This window comes from Zalophus californianus, chromosome 6 (assembly GCF_009762305.2).
Source record: "Zalophus californianus isolate mZalCal1 chromosome 6, mZalCal1.pri.v2, whole genome shotgun sequence".
Classification (NCBI taxonomy): Eukaryota; Metazoa; Chordata; class Mammalia; order Carnivora; family Otariidae; genus Zalophus; species Zalophus californianus.
The window spans coordinates 77,052,901-77,074,811 of NC_045600.1; the positions used below are offsets into that span (position 1 = coordinate 77,052,901).

Consider the following 21,911-nt stretch of genomic DNA (forward strand, 5'->3'; position numbering starts at 1 on the left):
ACTCCATCGAACCCCGCGATGCCACCCCCGAGACAGGCACCTTTGCACACTGCACTGGCTTCCTTGCTCTAGCTTTACTGCCGCTGTCTTACCATCTCTTCTCCCTTCACACTTACCTTATACCTACATCGGTATTTTCTACAAGTCATTTAATGAAGAACCCCCAGGAAGAGTGCTTCTCAACCATTTTCCACCCACACCCCCTACTATTTTTTCTTTCCTTTCTGTGCATGCCCCTGAGCCAAGCCGTAAGTATAATGGTGAACCACACCCTTCCCTCACCCACCACCCCCTAAGGATTCTGACATCTGCCCCGAAGTCCTCCCAGGAGGACTGACTTCCTCTAGCAATCTACCTGACATTTGCTATTTTAAATAAACGTTTCTGTTTTCTTGGCTCCCTTGTCCCCCTGGGCCAAGGCAGTGGCACCTTAGTGATCACCGTGTGATGCTGTGGCAGATACAGAAGAACTGGAGACTTCTGGTCCCGGGGCCCCATGCCTCTGGCTATGGCTCTTATCTGTGACATTTCTCAGTGAAGCTTGGTATCTCTGAGAGGTTTCAAAGGAAGGGGGTGGAGGAAAGGATGGTTCTGCTGCCTTTTGTGTCTACCTGAGTAAATAGGAAAGGTCCTCTCTCTTTCTCTTGGCAGCCAGAATGGAGGCCATTCCCTTCTAGAATGTTCCCATTGTAAACTCCTCCAGTGCTAGGGCTGTGTGTCCTCCTCATGCTGTATTAACTGCTCCCCAGGGCAGCTGGAGATTGAACATGGGAGTTCAATCAGGATTTCTGGCCAATGGTGCTAGCACTTACGCCTTACATTATGGCCACTGTGTTAAGTACTCTTTTTTCTTCTTTCTTTCGTCTTCTTTAGTTCACTGCTTATGTATGTTGGGAGTAGGTGGTGGGAAGAAATATAAACAACCTTCCTGGTTTCTAAGATCCTTGGCTGGAGCATTGCAGAAAAACTGATAGATCCCAGAGGTGAGTTAATGACCCAGCTCCCAGGAGAATTGATGGGTTTCTTCTGTAGATGCAGCCCAGACTCCCCCAGAAAGAAACGGCCCTTTTGAGTCTATCAGTCTGATGAAGGTCTCCCTCCTTTACTGCTTCAAATCACCTTCCTCTTTCTATGAGAATCCCATCTCCTCTCAGGGACTCTGACCCCTCACCATTACCACCACCAGATTTTCTCTTCTGGGAAGCCTCTGCTATGTCTCTGCACAGAATTTCCTCTTCATTAATCTTGCTGTTTGGTTCCTCACCTTTTCCATAGCCCTAGCCAGTAAAGCTTTATACCTTGTCCTACATTGTTATTTCTAGGTCAATGCTTACCATACATAACCTACTCTTACATTTAAACCATTAATTGTTATTGTATTGTAGAAACTTCAAATAATCACAAATGTAGAGATAGAAGTACAATAAATCCCCATGTACCATGACCCAACCTCAACAATGATCAATTTATGGCCAATCTTGATTGATCTACCTCCAATAACCCTCCCGCCATCACTACCAATGGATTATTTTAAAGGCACTCCAAGACAGTTTATCATCTATAAATAATTCAGAATTTACCCCAAGAAATGAGAGCTCTTTTTAAAAAAATATAGCCATAATACCATGTAACACTTAAATATCACCCAATATCCAGTCTGTCACTAGTCAATTGTCTCATCAATATCTTTTTAATTTGATTTGAGTCAGGATACAAATAAGACTCCTTTTATTTGGTTTGTTATGTCTCTTAAGTCTTTTAAAATTTATAATAGCTCCGCCCCCCTTTTTGTTTCAATTCCTGCCATTTATTCATTGATAAAAGCTAGGTCGCTTGTCCTATAGTCTCCCCCATTCTAGATTTTGGTGATTGCTTCTCAGCAATGTGTTTAACATGTTTCTCTACTCCTTGTGCTTGCTATTGGCAGAGAGTTAAATCTAGAGGTTCAGGTTAAATTGTTATGGCAAGAATATTTTGTTGAGGCATTCCTATACACCAACAACAAGACAAAAGAAAGAGAAATTAAGGAGTCAATCCCGTTTACAATCGCACCCAAAACCATAAGATACCTAGGAATAAATCTAACCAAAGAGGCAAAGAATCTGTACTCAGAAAACTATAAAATACTCATGAAAGAAATTGAGGAAGATACAAAGAAATGGAAAAAAGTTTCATGCTTATGGATTGGAAGAACAAATATTGTGAAGATGTCAATGCTACCTAGAGCAATCTACACATTCAATGCAACCCCTATCAAAATACCATCCACTTTTTTCAAATAAATGGAACAAATAATCCTAAAATTCGTATGGAACCAGAAAAGACCCCAAATAGCCAGAGGAATGTTGAAAAAGAAAAGCAAAGCTGGTGGCATCAAAATTCCGGACTTCAAGCTCTATTACAAAGCTGTCATCATCGGGCGCCTGGGTGGCTCTGTTGGTTAAGCGACTGCCTTCGGCTCAGGTCATGATCCTGGAGTCCCGGGATCGAGTCCCACATCGGGCTCCCTGCTCAGTGGGGAGTCTGCTTCTTCCTCTGACCCTCCCCCCCTCATGCTCTCTCTCTCTTTCTCTCTCTCAAATAAATAAATAAATAAAATCTTTAAAAACAAACAAAAAAACAAAAAACACAAAGCTGTCATCAAGACAGTATGGTACTGGCACAAAAACTGACACAAAGATCAGTGGAACAGAATAGAGAGCCCAGAAATGGACCCTCAACTTTATGCTCAACTAATCTTTAACAAAGCAGGAAAGAATGTCCAATGGAAAAAAGACAGTCTCTTCAACAAATGGTGTTGGGAAAATCGGACAGCCACATGCAGAAGAATGAAACTGGACCATTTCCTTACAGCACACACAAAAATAGACTCCAAATGGTTGAAAGACCCAATGTGAGACAGGAGTCCATCAAAATCCTAAAGGAGAACACAGGCAGCAACCTCTTCAACCTCAGCTGCAGCAACTTCTTCCTAGAAACATTGCCAAAGGCAAGGAAAGCAAGGGCGCAAATGAACTATTGGGACTTCATCAAGTCAACAAAACCAAAAGACAACTGAAAGACTGGGAGATATTTGCAAAAGATATTTGCAAATGACATAACAGATAAAGGGCTAGTATCCAAAATCTATGAAGAACTTATTAAACTGAACACCCAAAGAACAAATGATCCCATCAAGAAATGGGCAGAAGACATGAACAGACATTTTTCCAAAGAAGACATCCAAATGGCCAAGAGACACATGAAAAAGTGCTCAACATTGCTTGGCATCAGGGAAATCCAAATCAAAACCTCAATGAGATACCACCTCACACCAGTCAGAATGGCTAAAATTAACAAGTCAGGAAACGACAGATGTTGGCGGGGATGCGGAGAAAGGGGAACCCTCCTACATTGTTGGTGGGAAGGCAAGCTGGTACAGCCACTCTGGAAAACACTATGGAGGTTCCTCAAAAAGTTGAAAATAGAACTACCATATGACTCAGCAATTGCACTACTGGCTATTTACCCCAAAGATACAAATGTAGGGATCCGAAGGGGTACATGCACCCCGATGTTTATACAGCAATGTCCACAATAGCCAAACTGTGGAAAGAGCCAAGATGTCCATCGACAGATGAATGGAATAAAGAAGATGTGGTATATATATACAATGGAATATTATGCAGCCATTAAAAGGAATGAAATCTTGCCATTTGCAATGACGTGGATGGAACTGGAGGGTATTATGCTGAGCGAAATAAGTCAATCAGAGAAAGACATGTATCATATGACCTCACTGATATGAGAAATTCTTAATCTCAGGAAACAAACTGAGGGTTGCTGGAGTGGTGGGGGGTGGAAGGGATGGGGTGGCTGGGTGATAGACATTGGGGAGGGTATGTGCTATGGTGAGTGCTGTGAATTGTGTAAGTCTGTTGAATCACAGACCTGTACCTCTGAAACAAATAATACATTATATGTTAAAAGAAGAAGAAGAAGAAGAAAAAGAAGAAGATAGCAGGAGGAGAAGAATAAAGGGGGGAAATCGGAGGGGGAGATGAACCATGAGAGACGATGGACTCTGAAAAACAGACTGAGGGTTCTAGAGGGGAGAGAGGTGGGGGGATGGGTTAGCCTGGTGATGGGTATTAAGGAGGGCACGTTCTGCGTGGAGCACTGAGTGTTATACACAAACAATGACTCATGGAACACTACATCAAAAACTAATGATGTAATGTATGGTGATTAATGTAACATTAAAAAAAAAGAATATTTTGTTGACATTGTTTCTTATTAGTCATAGCAGGAAGCACATAATATCCATCTTTTTTTATCTGATTTACCAGTGGGTTCAGATGCTGCTGGCCTGATCTATCCATTAGGAATTGACTCCTTGGTTTTTCATCCACTGTTGTAGAAGCCATTGATAATGATTGACCATGATGATCTCTTTTTGAAATCTACATGAGAGAAGTTATTCCATCCTCTCTTTCTCAAGGGCCCCCCTCATGACAAACTTTTATATTCTTCAGTGACTGCCAACGTGGCTCACACCACCACTCTTGATAGTGATTTCTAACCTTTTGAGGGTCACAGATCCCTTTGAGAATCTAGAACTTTATAAGAAGAAGAAAAAAACATATATGCATCAGCACTCGGAATTCCAGTTAGTCTCAGGTTAACTCTGCACTCTACAAGCTTGTGGTGCAGCTTTGACTTTGTACAGAACCTTGGTAACCCTGACCTTCCCCTAACTTGAAGACTTTACCTCTCACATTGATGATTCTTTTGTTTCCTGACCTCATGGTTTTTCTCCTTCTTCAAGACCACTGGTCTTTAACTCCACTCAATTCTACTTTTTTGTAGTTGTCCCAACTGAGACATCATTTACTGTCACTTGAAAATTTTCCTTTGTCAAGAATCCAAACTCAGGGATGCCTGGGTGGCTCAGTCGGTTAAGCGTCTGCCTTTGGCTCAGGTCATGATCCCAGGGTCCTGGGATCGAGTCCCACGTCAGGCTTCCTGCTCAGTGGGGAGCCTGCTTCTCCCTCTGCCTCTCCCCCTGCTGGTGCTCTCTGACAAATAACTAAAAATCTTTTTTTTTTTTAAGATTTTATTCATTTCTTTGACAGAGAGAGACACAGCGAGAGAGGGAACACAAGCAGGGGGAGTGGAAGAGGGAGAGAGAGAAGCAGGCCCCCTGCTGAGCAGGGAGCCTGATGCGGGGCTCCATCCCAGGACACTGGGATCATGACCTGAGCCGAAGGCAGATGCCCAACGAGTGAGCCACCCAGGCACCCCATAAATAAAATCTTTAAAAAAAAAAAAAAGAATCCAAACTCAGCTTCCCCCCGCCCCCAACTGCCAACTCCTTGACTTTATTTTGGCCCACCTCATTTCCTACATTCTTTTGACTTCTCAAATCACTGGTCTCAGCCCGATCCATAACAAAGTCTCAAATCTATACCGGGGCATCTCAGTGTTGCTTTCTCTGGGGATTTAGGATCTTTGACTTGTTCATGTTCTACCACAGGGCTCACTCTCTTGTCTGCCTTCTGCTTTTCTTCCAAAGGTGCTCAGAGTGGCAATGCTGACAGCGTCCTTATAAATTCAGACTAAGTTAAGCTGGTCTCTCGGTGCAGTTCACCCACTTCCATTTATCTTTCCCTACTCCCCTATTTCTGTGCTACTCAGATGTTGTTCATGGACCAGTAGCATCAGCATCACCTAGAAACTTAAAATAAATGCAAAATCTAAGGCCTATCCTGGATCTACTGCATCAGAGTGTGCATTTTTAACAATATCCCCAAGTGAATCATATTCACATGAACGATCAAGAAGTACCATCCTATCTGTTCTCCACCTTGGTCGTTCTAAATTTTTCTCACAGTACTTGATTCTTGATTCCCCCGATGGATGACTCTATCAGGCAAGGTCCAATCAGGAAAACAGAACACTCTAGGGGCGCCTGGGTGGCTCAGTCGTTAAGCGTCTGCCTTCGGCTCAGGTCATGATCTCAGGGTCCTGGGATCGAGCCCCGCTTCGGGCTCCCTGCTCAGCGGGGAGCCTGCTTCTGTTTGTGCTCTCTCTCTCTCTCAAATAAATAAATAAATAATCTTTAAAAAACAAAAAACAGTCTGGGGAGCGCACGCCTGCACCTGCTGCTCCACCCTTTAAAAGCAGAGGGGAGCTGACTGACCTACTCTCTGCTCCCCAAGAGCTGCTTTGTGACCTGGATTGTAGGCTCTGTGGCCTGGGGACATTTGTGGTATCAGCCTGAGTCCCCGATGTGCCCACAGAGCCCAGCCCTGTGCCTGGCATGGGGCAGAAACCCGATATTTGCTGAATAAACACAATAACTCAAAGTCAAAGACTTCAATCACCAGGTACTGATGGTACCAGTTCCAGCTTTTCATGGAAGCCAGGGGTCTCGGTCCTGCCATTTTAAAATGGAGATATGGTGCCAGCCCCCATTTACTTCACTGTATTAGTGTTAAGATCAGATAAGATCATATTTGTGAGTCTGTTCTAGTAAGCAAATAAATTGTTTTTATAATGCTCTAAATAAAAAGCTTCACACACCAGTGCTTGCATACACATTTATTAAGATGTAGCCAAGTGAAATGTGTCCGTTCCTCCTCTTGAGTAAAATCTTCTTTACTGATGTGTAACAACGCCCAAGGGCTGGGTGAACTACATAATCAAAATCAAATGCCAGCTTTTTACAGACTTTGCCAAAAGAGTGCAGCCCGAAACACCATTTTAAACTGCAAGATATCTGAGGACATTTCATTCATAGTCTTGCTTTTTGCTGTTGTTGATATATACACTTTAATTTTAATGTTCATCGCAGATCCACATTTAAAAAGAAAAAAGTAGTAGAGAGCAGAGCTGTCAGTGTGAAGGACAATGCAGTATTAAAATACAGCTGCTTTTCATCCGTACTCGTCTAAATTAGAAACATGCTGCCATTCACAGGGGCTCTAATCACACGTGCGCATAAGCAGTACTGAGGCCTAACGGGTGATGTGGGTTCTTCACTTTATTCTGGGTCCTTATCCTCATCTGAAAAATGGGGGACCGACTTCTTGGCAACCACATTGTCCAGTCTCTGTCCTTGTAGATACGGATTGACACTCTGAAAAAAATATAGTTTGGTATTATACCTGAACATCAGATACAGACATCTCACAAAAGACGTGAGTGAGAATTGCTTCTGGCCTAATGGGTTTAAAAACAAGGGGCGCCTGGGTGGCTCAGTCATTAAACATCTGCCTTCGGCTCAGGTCATGATCCCAGGGTCCTGGGATTGAGTCCCACATCGGGCTTCCTGCTCTGCGGGAAGCCTGCTTCTCCCTCTCCCACTCTGCCTGCTTGTGTTCCCTCTCTCACTGTGTCTCTCTCTGTCAAATAAATAAAATCTTTAAAAAAAATAAATAAAAAAATAAAAACAAGGTAACAGTGGTACTTACCACCTACCAAATGATTACTCCACTGCATCTTCAATACCTCGGTGTCTGACTGACAGATGTGTCTAATTGTGTCTTTCACGCAACCAAAGAGTTCTTTATCAGATGCACTATGTCTCCCTCCTGCTTTCTGGTACAAAGATTTAGAGTGAACCAGCTAATAAGTTCTCACTACTTAGATACCAAGCCCCATACAAAATAACATTATTATTCTATGGCCTTATTTAGTGGGAGAGAGCATAGGAAATGCATTAAATTATAAGAATGTTCTAAAGAAGACAACAGAGCAGGACCAAGCGGGAATTAGCATCTGCAGACTGGTCATAGGACATCCCGGTGCTGTACTGGTTCTATGCCAGTGTTCTACCTCAAGAGGATTCATCAGCGGCCCTAGAATTCTTCCCTCAGTCAAGTTCAAAAGCTAAAGAAAAGAACTAAGCTATACACAAGGTGCCTTTATTCTTGACTCAAGACGTCATAGTCTGAAATCTTTTACCTGTTGCTCCTCTGAATGAGTCAAGGTTTTTCCAGTCCTTCTCTAATACATTTCTATTTTTTGAGGTTTGGATTTGAACTAGTAATTGGAGCTTTACAACATAGTATTTAGCAAGCAGAAAAAATTTCAAAAGTTTTGGAAGATATTTGTTTATTGAAGTCACCTTCCGGTAACTGAACAAAAATATAAGGAAGAAGCTACAGTTACAAATGATCAGCAATTCCAAGGCCCCGTGAATGAAGGGTGGCAGTTCACAGGTGGGTCTCTCTCGCCAAGGAGACACTGTCTGCCTTGGCTCTTTTGAAGGGTGAGCAGGTCATTCTCCAAAAGAAATGGACCCTGACTTTAGTATTTGTAAATGTCCTTCCACATTCTCACAGCTGAAAGCATGAATCATGAAAGGCCCTACTCATCCAGCAAAAATGCATTACAAACAAGCTGAGAATTACAAAGTGTGCAATGCCTTCATATCTGAAAAGGGACATGTCAGAAAAACACAGTACTTTGCTGGGAAGGCATCCTTAAAATACTTAGAATAACGAAAATACTTTTTATATCAGAGATTGTCCACTAGAATGGCCTGGCTTACTCCAGAGAGTCATGTTAGAATCTCCAGGTAAGTGAAGCAAGTGTAGACTGAAATAGTGTACTCAATACCATAAATATCTTCGTTGTTTTTTAGTAATAATATTTATTCTGAAAATTCTGAGATATTAAAAAGGGCATGATATTTTCATACTTAACAATGTATGGGAATAAAAAGTTGATAAACCCTTTAAATAAAATAAATAGTAGATTTCAAATATTAACAAGATACATCTTAACAGTTATAGTTTGCAAAGGTGATCATTTAATGGGAAATTGACCTTTTACTCATGAAGCAACTCAGAATTCAACTGGATTTGATCGAATACAGAAAGTTACATAAAAACCACCTAGGAGTCTGTTGTAACTCCAGGGAGGATCCGTCTTCGTAAACGGACTTTCACAGGAGCAAGTCCTTCTGCCCAGACCCAGAAAATGACAAATATTGGAGGGCAGGGGAAGTAAATTAATGAGGAAGCAGAGGGAACAATCACTTGAACTTTTTTTGATAAATGTTCATTAGTATTGAATCCTATACATAAGAGGAATAATAGTATGATACTTGGTTTTAATTATCCTCTGAAAAACTCAAGGCACTTATATATTTCTCTTCTCTCCCGAGTGAGAGAGACTGGCTAGGTTACAGAGAGAACATTTTTTCCATTTCATAACTAGAAGAAACACTGGGATCAGATTCCTGCTTTTGACGTCCTTTAGAAATCCACAGCAGATACTGAGCTTCGCTGGAGACAGCCTTGGTGATTGGCGCACTTGAGGAAGTGAGTAAGTCTTCAATTAAGTGGAAACTTCACCTGAGGCTTTCAATTAAGTGGAAGCATCACCTGAAGCAAGTTCTGTTTCCCCATCAGTCCTGAGAAGGCCAGGATTTATGGCATGACCATGAGTTTTTGTAGCTGTCTGAGAATAAGAAGAACTTGATACCACTGGGTCAAAATGACCCTTATTTTCATAAATTCTAAGCCTTTCCTATGTGGAGGAAGTTGAGGCCAAAGTACAATCCTTTATAACATGTGTCCTAGCCAGAATTCTTAGTTTTGGTAATCACGGGTCTCATGGAAAAATGACCTGAAGCCTGACCCACGGTCATTAACCAAGTCAGGGCAGAAGGAATGGTGAGCCAGGAAATAAACTAAAGCTTCGTGCTAAGTTATTCATCTGGGGTCGGTCATTGGTCTTATTTGGAAATGTTCTTGTTGTGCCACGGGGAGATATTCAAGCGATCTTACTGGTAAATTATGTGTATTCTGAGCTCCTGAAATAGAATTTCTTGATGTTCTCTCAAGACCACATTATACCCTTCGGACCCTTTCTGCCACCATTTGCCACTGGAAACTGTATTAAAACCCTAATAACCCTGTGAACTCTCTGGAAGAAGATCTGTTTCCAGACAACTTTGCTTCTCAATAGAAAACTGGCCACGCGTCATTTGTATCTTGTTAGGCAGCACAGGGGCTTGGAACTTTCTGTTGCGGGGGCCGTCAATTAATGCTGCATCCAGAAAATCGACACCTCCTCAAGCACCCTGACCGGATTTGGCAGAACCGTGCAGGCCGGCCGCAACTACCACTGTCCAGATTCCCAGATGTTGCCAGGATCCAGGAACTTGCCGTTCTAAATAAAGTCAGTGGCTTTGGGTATACGGTTTGGTTTGTATATCTAACTAATGTGGTTACTCTCTGGCAGCACTACGCTGCGGAAGAACAGGACTTGAACTTTCTCCTCCACCTGATCAGAAAAAGAAGGCAGGGGGCCAGGCACTCTGTCCACGAGGGCACCCATGGATTATCAGAACAGACACTGATCACTGATTCAGCCTCGGGGCCATAAAATGCACTGGAAACTCAGAGCAAACTTGACATTCAGCTTTCCAAGAGGCAACACCACAGCGGCTCCATGCACGACTCCCAGACCAATGTGCCACCCGGGGCCGCCCTGAGATGGTAAATACCTAAGCCTGCCAGCAAATTCACCCGCCAGCAGACAAATATAACAGATCTAGTGGACTGTACATCATGTTGGCTAGGCGAAGAAAAAGGTATGTAGGAGGAATGAGGTTTGGTCATCTCATCTTTTACCCCTACATTCCTTCAAAATTACTGCCTGGAGCTTGCAGTTCAGCAAGCACTTCCTTGTTCCTGTCTTGTGTTTTTATATAATTGGTGCAAATGTGTGAGCAGTTGCCCCCAGTGGCCTAGAGCCCCTCTGAGGAAAGACACCCTCATGTGCTCCCTGAATTCCCACACCCAGAGCAGGAATGCAATCCACATTTCGCGAACGCAGTAGAGGTGGCTGGATCTCCACAAAGGGGGGCTCCGCTAAGAGCCATGCGCTAAATCGTGGACAAGCCATAGCAGGAACCAACGGCATGGCCCTCGTTCCCCAAGACCCCAGTCGTGCCCTCCCAGGATGGCACAAGAGAGGCTTCAGCTATTTTCCGACCATGGAGGGTGAGTTACACTCAGAAAGCTCCAGACGTCCCACCAACAGCCCAGCCCACCACACGTTACCCTCCGCCTTCGTGTCTGTCCTCCCTTCATCTTCTCATAAAGGAGTTTCTTGTTCTAGAATGGGGAGAAAAAGAAAACACAAATGCACAAGTATGGATCAAATTTGGTGAGCGTCTATTTTAGAAGCAATACTTGGTGTGTCCCCCTGGATATTTGCATACGCATATTTTGGAAACAAAGCTAGATGAAAGGAATGTCGTGTCAGAAAGATAGACCACAAGAGAAAAGCTGGTGGTTGTGTAGCTTTTAATAAAGTTCTCTGCAATGCCCCGAGGCACCCCAGTGTCACCAACAATCATATAAACAGGAAAATACGGCATTCTAAAACACACAGGGCACTGGAAACTCGGCTCCTCACTTTGAACAGCCTTTGTTTAAAACAAACAGTTTTATCTCGTTTTACTTTTGTACCCAACTCCCTTTTTATGAGCTTTACACATAAACTGTTCTCTAGAGGAGTGTCTGACTATTAATAACAATCCTCTATGTCAATAAACGAGACCTTCTGACTTATGCGACCTTTCCTCCTGTGGCTTCAGTCAGTGTGTGCCCCCAGTCAAGACAATCGGAAAACCATTTGGTCTATAACATTTTTAATAGAGTGAACCTTTTAAAAACTGCCAAAAACTTCTTGGCAGAAGGAAAGCTATGTTGGGGGAAAAAAAAACGGGCTCTGTTACCACAGTTTGTATAAGTGTTTCCACATATTGCTGTATTTCAAACACATAGTGGACTTAAATGAGCTCTAGAATATCAGACACATGCTCTGCAGATTTCTCTTCTACTGAGATTATAAAAGACAGAACACTTAATCTGAAGGCAGAACGGGAGAAGGGGCATTGGGGGGACATATTTGTGTTGTTTTTTTTTTTTTTATCAGAAGGGAAATAATGTATAAAAGAGATGATTCATCTTACTCTAAATAAAATATACTGACACTGTTGTTTTTTTTTTTAAGAGATGACAGTTCTGTTAAGAAACAAGTTTATACAACGCTTTTATCCTCTGAACTGTTTGGATTAGAGACTTTTTTTTTTTTTAATGGTAGATTTGGAAATGAAAATGACAAATGCCAAGAATGAGCTTCATAATTTTCATGTTCATTAAAATCTACCCCACCCACAATTTACAATGTGTATCTCTTGCCCAACCTCAACTATGCAGGGAGACCGGCGCCGGGGAGTGAAGGGGCCTCCACTGCCGCAAAGGCCAGTACTGGCCGCAGCCTCAGCCCTCCGCTCACTTGGGGAACTGGTCATTCTAATATTGTAAGGGAGGAAAGGCAGACGTGCAGATCACACCCTAGAAGAATGAGCACATCGCCGTGAGGCTCATTCTTGTCGTCTGTAGTTGCCTCTCCATGGATGTAACAACTCTTGTTGGGCAGAGAACGTCTGGGAGCTTGTGCCGACGCCGGGGAAGGGGGTTGGGAGATGGGGGGCCAGGACAGAGGCTCTTCATGTGCATCGTCAGGATCTGCCGCCTGAGTGGGTGGGAGGGCACGGGGCCTGGAGCCTGAAGGATGGGTGGGGCAGCCCCTCCGCCACGGCAGAGCTCCACTGTGCCACCAGCAGGGTGAAGGCAGCATCATTGTCCTTCATCTCCTTTAGAAGGTTGTGGGGCAGATGATACCAATGAACAGCCTTCATTCAAAAAGAAGTGCAAAAAGTCTAGCAAGTCTTCCTCTCAGAGATGGTCCCTGGGTTTGTCTAAGACCCAGGGTTAGGATTAGCCGGATGATGCTTTCCCACACCTTCATGAAAGGGGCTGGGGCATTCCTGACTAGCTCTGCTATTGAATGGATTTAAAGGCAAGGATTGTTAGGTACAGGGTGGGTAAGAGAAGTATACGGAAGGAACCAGAAGAAAGCAACCCCCTCCCCTGACACCCATTCCCTGTAGATGGGGTGGGGATGGGGGAGTGGTGAGCCTGTTTTCCATGTGAGTAGCAGGTTCAAGTTCACAAAAAGGGCTTTCCATTGTGCCATCAAGATTTTGGACAACTGCCCAGATCTTGGTTTCAAATTCCATTCCTAAATGGAACCAGGGAGACTTCTTGGAGAATGTCTGATTCCAGGGCCAGGGCAGGGAAAGTACGAGGATCAATGAAGCTGGAATATCTAATTGTGCCATAAAGCAGGAACGTGCTCAGAAAGTGGTGAGTCATGTCAAAAGGACAGAGAAGGCAGCTTGGAGACTCCCACTGGCTAAATCTAGGACAGTCTGAACACCAAAATAAGTAATAATAGGAATCTACAAATCCATAGTTATAAGAAATAAACCAGTTTTTAAATACATAAATGAATAAGTGGGGGAAGAGGGGAGACCCTTGCTTAGAGTAGAATGCCAGTCAATAAATGTAGAATGAGTAAGAGAGTTGAAAATCACCATTTGACAACTACCATAGTTATCATTGATTCTGGAGAGTATCATCAAAGGAGACTAAAATTGTTGGCTCAAGTTCAGTGGGGACAGAACATGTATACAGTCTGAAAGTATCTCCCCATGGATTATTACTTTAAAAGGGAAAAAAACAGTAATTTTACACTTGAGAAACCTGGCGACATCACTTAGACCAGGTCACTACCAAATCTGGGACAAAGTGGCATCACATGTGTCCTGATGTCAACAGTAAGAGGAACATCTCAGAAAGGCATAACTCAAGGCTAATCACATGGAAACATGAGGCAAACCCCAAGTGACTCTTTAGCAGGGTTGAGGTCCTGAAAGACAAAGAAAGGCAGAGAGGGTCCTTGTTGCCCCATTTCTTTCTTGGCTCAGGCTCTGGCTGTCATCAGCTGCTTCCGGGGAAGAAAGAGACCCTACTCACCCCAACGGGCTGATGAAAAGATATGAAAAGCACTTGGAAAAGAGAAACATTTGCTTTTCGAGAGAACTTTTTCCTGAGTAGCAGTGAGCAGTTACTGTGTGAAGGAGGGGGCGACTGATACCTACAGTGGCCAGCCTGTGCGTATAGCCACTTGACGCTGGGAGCACACACACTGTCCAAAAGGCAGCCAGTCCTAGACAGGACTCGATGAGACCCCTGTATAGGATGCATTATGAGCCATGAGCCACGAAACAATAAGGAATCTGTTTTTAAAGAACTCCTGGAGTCAGATGGTCCAGTTCAAATCCCAGCTCTGCTGATCATCAGCTCTGTGGTGTTGGGTAGGCTACCCAACACCCCCTAAGTCTGGATTTTCTCATCTGTAAAATGGGAGTGATCGGAATGGGCAGATCGAATCAGATAATTCACGTACAGTTTTTAGCATAATGTCTAGCACACAGTAGGTGCTCAATAAATATTACTATTTACTACCATATAATAAAATACAATGACTATTACTCTTCATCTTCATTCCCGTCATCTAACAGAAGGCCTGGAGGGCATGTGATGTGCATTTAACAAATGTCTCTTGATGCATTAACAAAGAGAAAGTAATGCAGGAAACAAGACAGACGCTGATATTTATAATATATGAATCACTGCTAAAGACCTAGCTGAGCTCCAGCTAATGTCAAAAACAGGCAAATGTTATTAGCATATAAGGAATCACGGTGTTGTGTGCCATTCTCTTGTGCAAGACCATTACTTTGTTAACTTACAATCCGGCTGAGCTTAGGAGAGGCTTGAGACGATCATTCTCTATAAACAGGGAGGAAGGCCTCTCAACCCCAGCATAGAAAAGCAAGACATACAGCAATTCCCCTTTATCCGAGATTCTGCTTTCCACGGTTTTAAGTTACTGGTGGTCAACCACAGTCTGGAAGCAGATGATCCTCCTTCTGACATATGGTCACTTACTGTTACATCACAATGCCTACATTATTCACCTCACTTCATCTCATCATAAGAAGGGTAGTATGGGTGCAATAAAGATATTTTGAGAGAGAGAGACCACATTCATATAACTTTTATTACAGTATCTTGTGATAATTGCTCTATTTTATTATTAATTACTGTTGTTAATTTCCTACTGTGCCTAATTTATAAATTCAACTTTATCATGTATGTATAGGAAAAAACAGTATACATAGGGTTTGGTACTATCTGCAATTTCAGGAATCACGGGGGGTCTTGGAACAAATTCCCCTCAGATAAGGAAGACTACTGTACTCAATTCACACTTCCATGTGAAGATCAAGCAAATCGGGGCACCTAGTCGGTTAAGCGTCTGCCTTCGGCTCAGGTCATGATCCCAGGGTCCTGGGATCGAGGTCTGCATCGGGCTCCTTGCTCAGCTAGGAGCCTGCTTCTCCCTCTCCCTCTGCTGCTCCCCCTGCTTGTGCTCTCTCGCGCTCTCTCTCCCTGACAAATAAATAAATTCTTAAAAAAAAAAAAAAGATCAAGCAAATCATGTTTCACTGCCAGGCGGTAATGGGAAAATAAACGAGAGAAACTTAAGTTTAAATAAACACATAATTACAAATGATAAAAGGTGTGTACACATTGTTCCTGGTCATTGATCTGTAATAGTAATCTGTCCAGGTTTTCAAGAGGAGGCAAGGAAAGTTCCCAAGAGAGAAGTTTCCATCTTTCTTGCTTCCTCAAAAGGGCTCTCTGCCCTCAGTCTCTCTCCTGCTTCCTTCTGGTCGTTTCCAGCCTACCAGTTCTTCAGGGTACCTTCCACTTCCTCGAGGGCCGTTGTTCAGTTGGTGGTGCAAGGCCTCCATCTTGGGTATTCTTCTCCCCTTCTCTTCCCTCTTTGCCGTGGTGCTCACGGGATAGCTAGACTATGAAGCTGGACAGCGCTACGTTGGATTCATTGTGTTTTCATGCATTTCATCTCAACCACGAAGTGGTAAGCTCATGACCAGTCCCATGTCGGGAAGACAATTGTAAATCAAGCACCGAGCACAGCGCCTGGAACAAAGCAGGCTCCGTATCTTCCCCTTGTTCTTTGCTGACCCTGGCCTTTGCTTTTCTTCGGCAACACTTTGCCCCTCTGTTGTGGAGTCCTTCCCAGGGCTCCTCTGTAACCTCCTACTCTGTCCCACCTTCTCTGCTCCCCTTTTTCCCTCCTACCTCCCTCCCTTCTTCACTCCATCCTTTAAAAACTTCCCTCAGAGGAAAAGTTATGCCGTTTCCCGTAAACTTGGCATAGCTCTTCTTTCCTCCTCATGCTATATTTACTCCATATACCAGTTCTAGTCAGCTCCCCAGCTGCCTTTGAAATGTCATAGGTTCTCATCACATTGGTGAGGCTCACATGAATCCACTATATTCGTGGCCTTCATAACTGGAATTACTTCAAATATTTTTTTCTTGCCCTTAGTCTGTTCTTTCTCTATCCCGTCCTTCCATATGCCACCAGAATAACCTCTTTTACAGAAGACTTTCATGAGTTCAGTCTCCTATTCCAGAACCTATAGATGTTTGCCTATGGAATTCAACATGTTTAAATTCTGCTAGAGGCTTCAGAATGGCTCCATAAACCAAGTCTTCCTAACAGAACCACTTAGGAAAAAGAAGAGAAATAGAATTAATGCATTTTGGAGGAAGCACAATTAAAGCTGCTGTGGTGTTTGAAGATGGGAAATGTGTCCACGTCAAGGGTAGAGGGAATCAATTCAATGCAATGTTAAAGCAAGGTAATGGAAAAATGAAAGTGGTGATTCATGAGGAGAGGCATCTCTCTCTAAAACAGTCTAAAAGAAAGGGAGAGATTTTAGTCCTAAGACTACGATGGCCCTAGTAATGATGGAAGCAACGTCAGCTGCCAGCAATGAACCGAGCAGGGACCGATAACTCTAGAAAGGCTTAGGCAGGAATATCCGCTCATTCACTCATGCCACAGATGTACTGACCAGCTACTTACACATGAATTAACACTTCTTAGTACTTTCTCACTTTTCTCACGGGGCTTTTGCATTTGATTACATAGGGCCGACCACAGGGGCATAGATGTGTCCATTCAGTTTGATCTTCTTTGACTCATTGTCCGAGCCTGTTGGGATCTTCTTGAGTCCCGACTCTTGTCATTCAGTGCTCTCCCTTCTAACTTTGTGTCATCTTTTGAGAAGCTGATAAGTACGTGTCCTATATTTTCTATTACAAACATTTCTAAAGATGTGGAGTGGGATAGCGCCAAGCCATGCAGAATACCATGTGAGGTCTCTCTCCCTATGGACATGGACTTTTTCACAAGCTCCCTTTTGGTGAGGTTCTCTTGCCGAGGCTGCATCTCCCCACTTATTCCAAGAGGAGATCATGAAAGAGCTCATCAAGTATTTTGCTGAGGTCCAAATGCACCAATTGTCACTCCATTTCCCTCATCAATGTGACAAGTAAATGAATAATACCGGCAAGTAGAAGAGTATAGTCAGATTGACAAAACTTGTTTTTAACAAACATATGCCAAATGGTGGTGATTTCTCTTTCTAAGTGCCTACAATTTCTTTAACGGACAGAGATTCTTGCCTTGTACTGACAGCAAGTTCACTGCTCCACAGTTTGGAATTTTGCTTCTCTTTCCATGGAGCAGAATTACATATGTCTGTTTCTAAACTTTTTTTTTTAAGATTTACATATTTTAGAGAGAGAAAGAGAGAGCATGAGTGGGAGAGGCAGAGAATCTCAAGCAGACTCCACGCTGAGTGCAGAGCCTGATGCAGGGCTCAATCTTACCACCCTGAGACCTGAGCCAAAACCAAGAGTCAGACGCTCAATGGACTGAGCCACCCAGGCACCCATTTCTAAGTTTCTGACATCATTTTTCCTTGGTCCCACAGAGATCATCTCCCTCAGTCTAGAGAGATAATTTCCAAATTTTTTCAGTATCCTTTTTTACCAAAAAATAAAAACAACAACAACAACAACAACAACAAAAACAGCCCATATACTTCCTATATGACCTTTGTGAAACCCTGGCAAGACTTTAGTATGTGTTATAACACAGGCTCTGGAGGAGATCAGAATCGAAGTCTTTGGAGACTTCAGTTGCTGAGATGGGTTTAGGTCACTGACTCTTGGGATGGGTTGGTATCTTGCATCCTAGACATGCATGTGGTTTGGTAATTACTTGAATTCCCTCTCAACCAGAGATTCCTGAAAAATCAGCTTCCAAGCAATTTTTCTTCTCTCACCCCACCCGCATTGCTCATCCCTGCCATCAGTACCTTCAGAGTATCAGAGTGTAAGATCTACTAGTCATTCAGATTGGACTTACCCACTTGCCCAAGCCTGGATAGTCATGTTCTGGATCAAAGAGGTGCTGGTGCAACTGGAATTCTCGACTGAACTCTGCTGTGTCGGGGGTGTTCTCTAGACATCCGTCATCTACTGCAAACAGCAAAAGGCTTTTGAGGAATGGCCCAGGCATCTATTGTTATTCTAAGAGTGAATTTATTCCAAAACAACCGGAAATCCCAAGGTAAGCATCTGTCCACATCAGTCACTCTGGAATCTGCTAGTCCCAAGCTCTCACTCCTCCTCGCACCTGTGGCAGAGACTGGCTGGCTACTCGCCAAACCCACTTCCCTTGCCCCCTCGGTACACAGCTAATTTCCCAGCCTTGCCCTGCAATCAGGTGGAGTCATATGGCTGAGTGTGTGCCAGTGGAATGTGGGCACAAGTGATGTATTCCATTTCCAGGCCTGGCCCATAGAAACCTCTGATATGATCCCCGCTCCCACCCACCCTCCACCTCATCGGCTGCTCTGCCTGCTACATGCTGCCAATCAGGGCAACTGGGACTGTCGCAGGTCAAGAGGAAAGATGGCACTTTGGGTGGCTGAACCACCCGCCCCTGCCACACCCTCACCCACCTCTGGCAGGACCTCACGTGAGCGATAAATAACCTTATATTGTGTTACCACTATCATTTTTATCTGTTATAAGAGCAAATCGTTCCTTAACTAGTATACTTCAATTCCACATGACTCATGGTGTTTTCTCTTGGGTGAGCTCCATAGAAACAATTTCAGCTTCTTGGAGAAGGCCCCTTATATAAGAATGACAACATCACCAGACAATATTGAGGTGTGTTATCGTGGTGATGGCGGCAGCTTGGAGTCAGACGGACCAGCACTCGGTTCCCGTCCTAGCTTGTAAGTGACAGATGGTCTTAATTCCTCGGGAAGATTAACTCTGTCTCTCTAAACCCATTCATCTACGAGAGGGGCAGAATCAAGGACTTACCTGACTGGGTAGCAGTGAGAAAGAGATGATCACACACAGAACACCTTGCACATAATAGGTTCACTCTGCTTTAGTTCCTTTCCCAGCATCTCTTTTTAAATGACAATGATACTCTGACAGCTCTTTGAAATAAGCTTGTCTTTCAGTCAAACCCAAGAATGGTTATCCCACTTGGCTGTTGCTTTGACCTAAGCCCTATCATTACAGGAGGTGAGGCTCTGAAATTAAGTCCCTTTTTTCTGTCTCTAATGTGCTTTTAGACAATAGCTTCAAAGGGTGGGCGGCAGAGGAGGGGGTGTGAATTTTGCATGGGGCTGGGGAGGGAGGAAAGAGAGTCCTTTTGCAAAGGGATAATGAGGCCTCAAAGTCAATGCTAAAAGGAGTCCACAAGAACCAGCCAGATAGTTCGGTCTCTTGAGCCTGCTCTGAAGCCTTCCAGCAGCCTGAAGCATCCAGTGTCTTCACAGGAGGAAGCTCGTGTGGAGTCATTAGGTTTGACCAAACCCCTAACGTGGCTCCCCACTTTTCACGGAACTGCTTATCTAATTTCTTCATCTACAGCAATTACCATGTAAGAAAGAGACAGCCAATCCAGAGAGTTCAGGCAGTCTGCATAGGGCAGCTTAACAACCTGTTCATAATTGTTTCTCCAGGACTTCCGAGTGGGCCCGGACTGCAATGTAGAGATACAGCCCTGCTCTGGGAATGGCAGTCTCTCAGGGCCTGAAAACGTGCCCTGGGATTCGCATCCTATGCCTGAGGATGTGCTCTCTGTGATCCGCTGCTCTATCCAGGGTGGCTGGACCACAATTCAGAAGAGAGCATGGCAGGGGAGGGGGAAGCCAAGGTTTTATTCTTGGATTGCTCAACTGTGCGGTGTCATGATTCTCATTGAGGCATATCTCAAGCAATCTCTAAACAAATAATGTCTAAATTTTGCCAACGATTTCCTTTCTAGAGTGAAAATAATGGTAGAACATAGAGTGAGAAACATGTTTGCTTAGTGTCCGGATAGCAAAGAAAAATGGCAGACAGTGTGTGACAAGGAAGAGTCTGGGAGTTGTCATTTGACCCAGCTGTATCAGCCCTCCTGGACTGCCCTGTCTCAGAACTCCTGTGTGCATAAAACTAGTGCTTGATTACACGGATCTGGACTCTTTCCTTTCCTAGGACAGTCTAGAACTGCATTTATGTTTTTGAAGGCACTGACTATGTCTTCATTTTACTGATGAAGAAACTGAGGCACAGGGAAGTAGACTGACATACTATAGTTAGGAATAGACCTCAGATCTCTTGGCTCAAACTCCGTCCAATCTCCTACAACAGTGGTTCTCAAACTTCAGTACGTGCCAGATCGCATGGAAGGCAGGTTTCTGGGACCTACCCCAGGAGTTTATGACTCAGTGGGTCTAGGGGAGAGCCTGAAAATTTGCATTTCCCACAAGTTTCCAGGTGATACTGATGCTGCCGGAAACCTGGGACCAACCTGGGACGACACTTTAAGAACTACTATATCGTATTATATCTAATCAGTTTAACCAACTCCCCATGGAGACTGTTGCTCTTCAAATTCTGGACTGGTCTTTCCTCCCACCCATTCAAAACCCTACAAGCACATAAAATGTGGCTGCAGTGATTGGCTCTGTGTAGTGATTCAGGTTTTCCAGCAGCCGGCCCAGTATTTCTCCATTGACTAGGTTACATCCAACTACTCTGGTTGCTCCAGAGGCTCTGTGCCCCATAGAAAACAGACACCTACCCTAAATGAAAGGAGGAGTATCTTTCAGGGAAAGCTTCTTTCAGAGAAAGCCTGCATTGTGTTTAAGAAAATCTGAGGGGCCGGAGCGCCTGGGTGGCTCAGTCGTTAAGCGTCTGCTTTTGGCTCAGGTCATGATCCCAGGGTCCTGGGATCGAGCCCTGCATCGGGCTCCCTGCTCAGCAGGAAGCCTGCTTCTCCCTCTCCCACTCCCCCTGCTTGTGTTCCCTCTCTTGCTGTGTCTCTCTCTATCAAATAAATAAAATCTTAAAAAAAAAAATCTGAGGGGCCAATACTGTCACAATTTTCAGAGCAAGACATCACGGTGGTTGAGCACACCGTCCTGAATCAGGTAGACCTGGGTTTGAGTCTTGGCTCCGCTACTTGCTAAGAAGATAAGCTTGGACAAGCTATGGCCTAAGCTTCAGTTTCCATACATGCAAAGTAGGGGTAATAAATACCAACTATTGTTATTGTAGGCTTGGGGAAAAAGATTATTCTGGTGCTAGAAGTTAACACAAGCCCAACGAGAGTGATGCGTTATTTACTAGCGGCAAAAACTAATTCTAATCAGGATGCCATTTAATGAATCTTTACTTTGTGCAAGGCATTGCACTGAGTGCTTAACGTGGATAATTTCATTTAATTCCCACAACAACTCCCATTTTGCCAATGAGGAAACTGAGGTGCAAACTGGTTAATTAGCTTGTGCAAGGTCACATATCTTGACCTTGGTTTTGAATTCAGGTAGTCTGAGTTGAAAGCCACTACTCTTAACCACCAAGGTTAGCTGCTCAAGGCCCACCATAAGGGTAGTCCACTCACCATTCATTCTCTTTGGCATCAGGGAGTAGGAAAATGGAAGGGAGATACGAGAAGCAAAGGAAAGTTTCAAGCTTCTCCCTTAACCAACTTCTTATCTTCCTGGACCCACTGTCTCTCATGCCACCTCC

At 43.8% G+C, this 21,911-nt stretch overlaps 1 protein-coding gene across 4 annotated transcripts in view; it reads right to left on the reverse strand.

Annotated features, from left to right (window-relative positions):
- Positions 1-6,567: 6,567 nt before the first annotated feature.
- The window catches only part of SCG5 (secretogranin V), a 55,925-nt gene continuing 40,581 nt past the window's right edge, over positions 6,568-21,911 (reverse strand). The window contains exons 4-6 of one of the 4 annotated variants that reach the window (XM_027572674.2): positions 18,232-18,341; positions 11,061-11,114; positions 6,568-7,120 (exon numbers count right to left, since the gene is read on the reverse strand). In XM_027572674.2, the coding sequence (XP_027428475.1) occupies positions 7,025-7,120; positions 11,061-11,114; positions 18,232-18,341 (260 nt within the window). In that variant the 3' untranslated portion in view covers positions 6,568-7,024. Of the gene's footprint in view, positions 7,121-11,060; positions 11,115-18,231; positions 18,345-21,911 lie in introns of all 4 variants that reach the window. The other 3 variants (XM_027572673.2, XM_027572676.2, XM_027572675.2) reach the window with 3 other exon arrangements.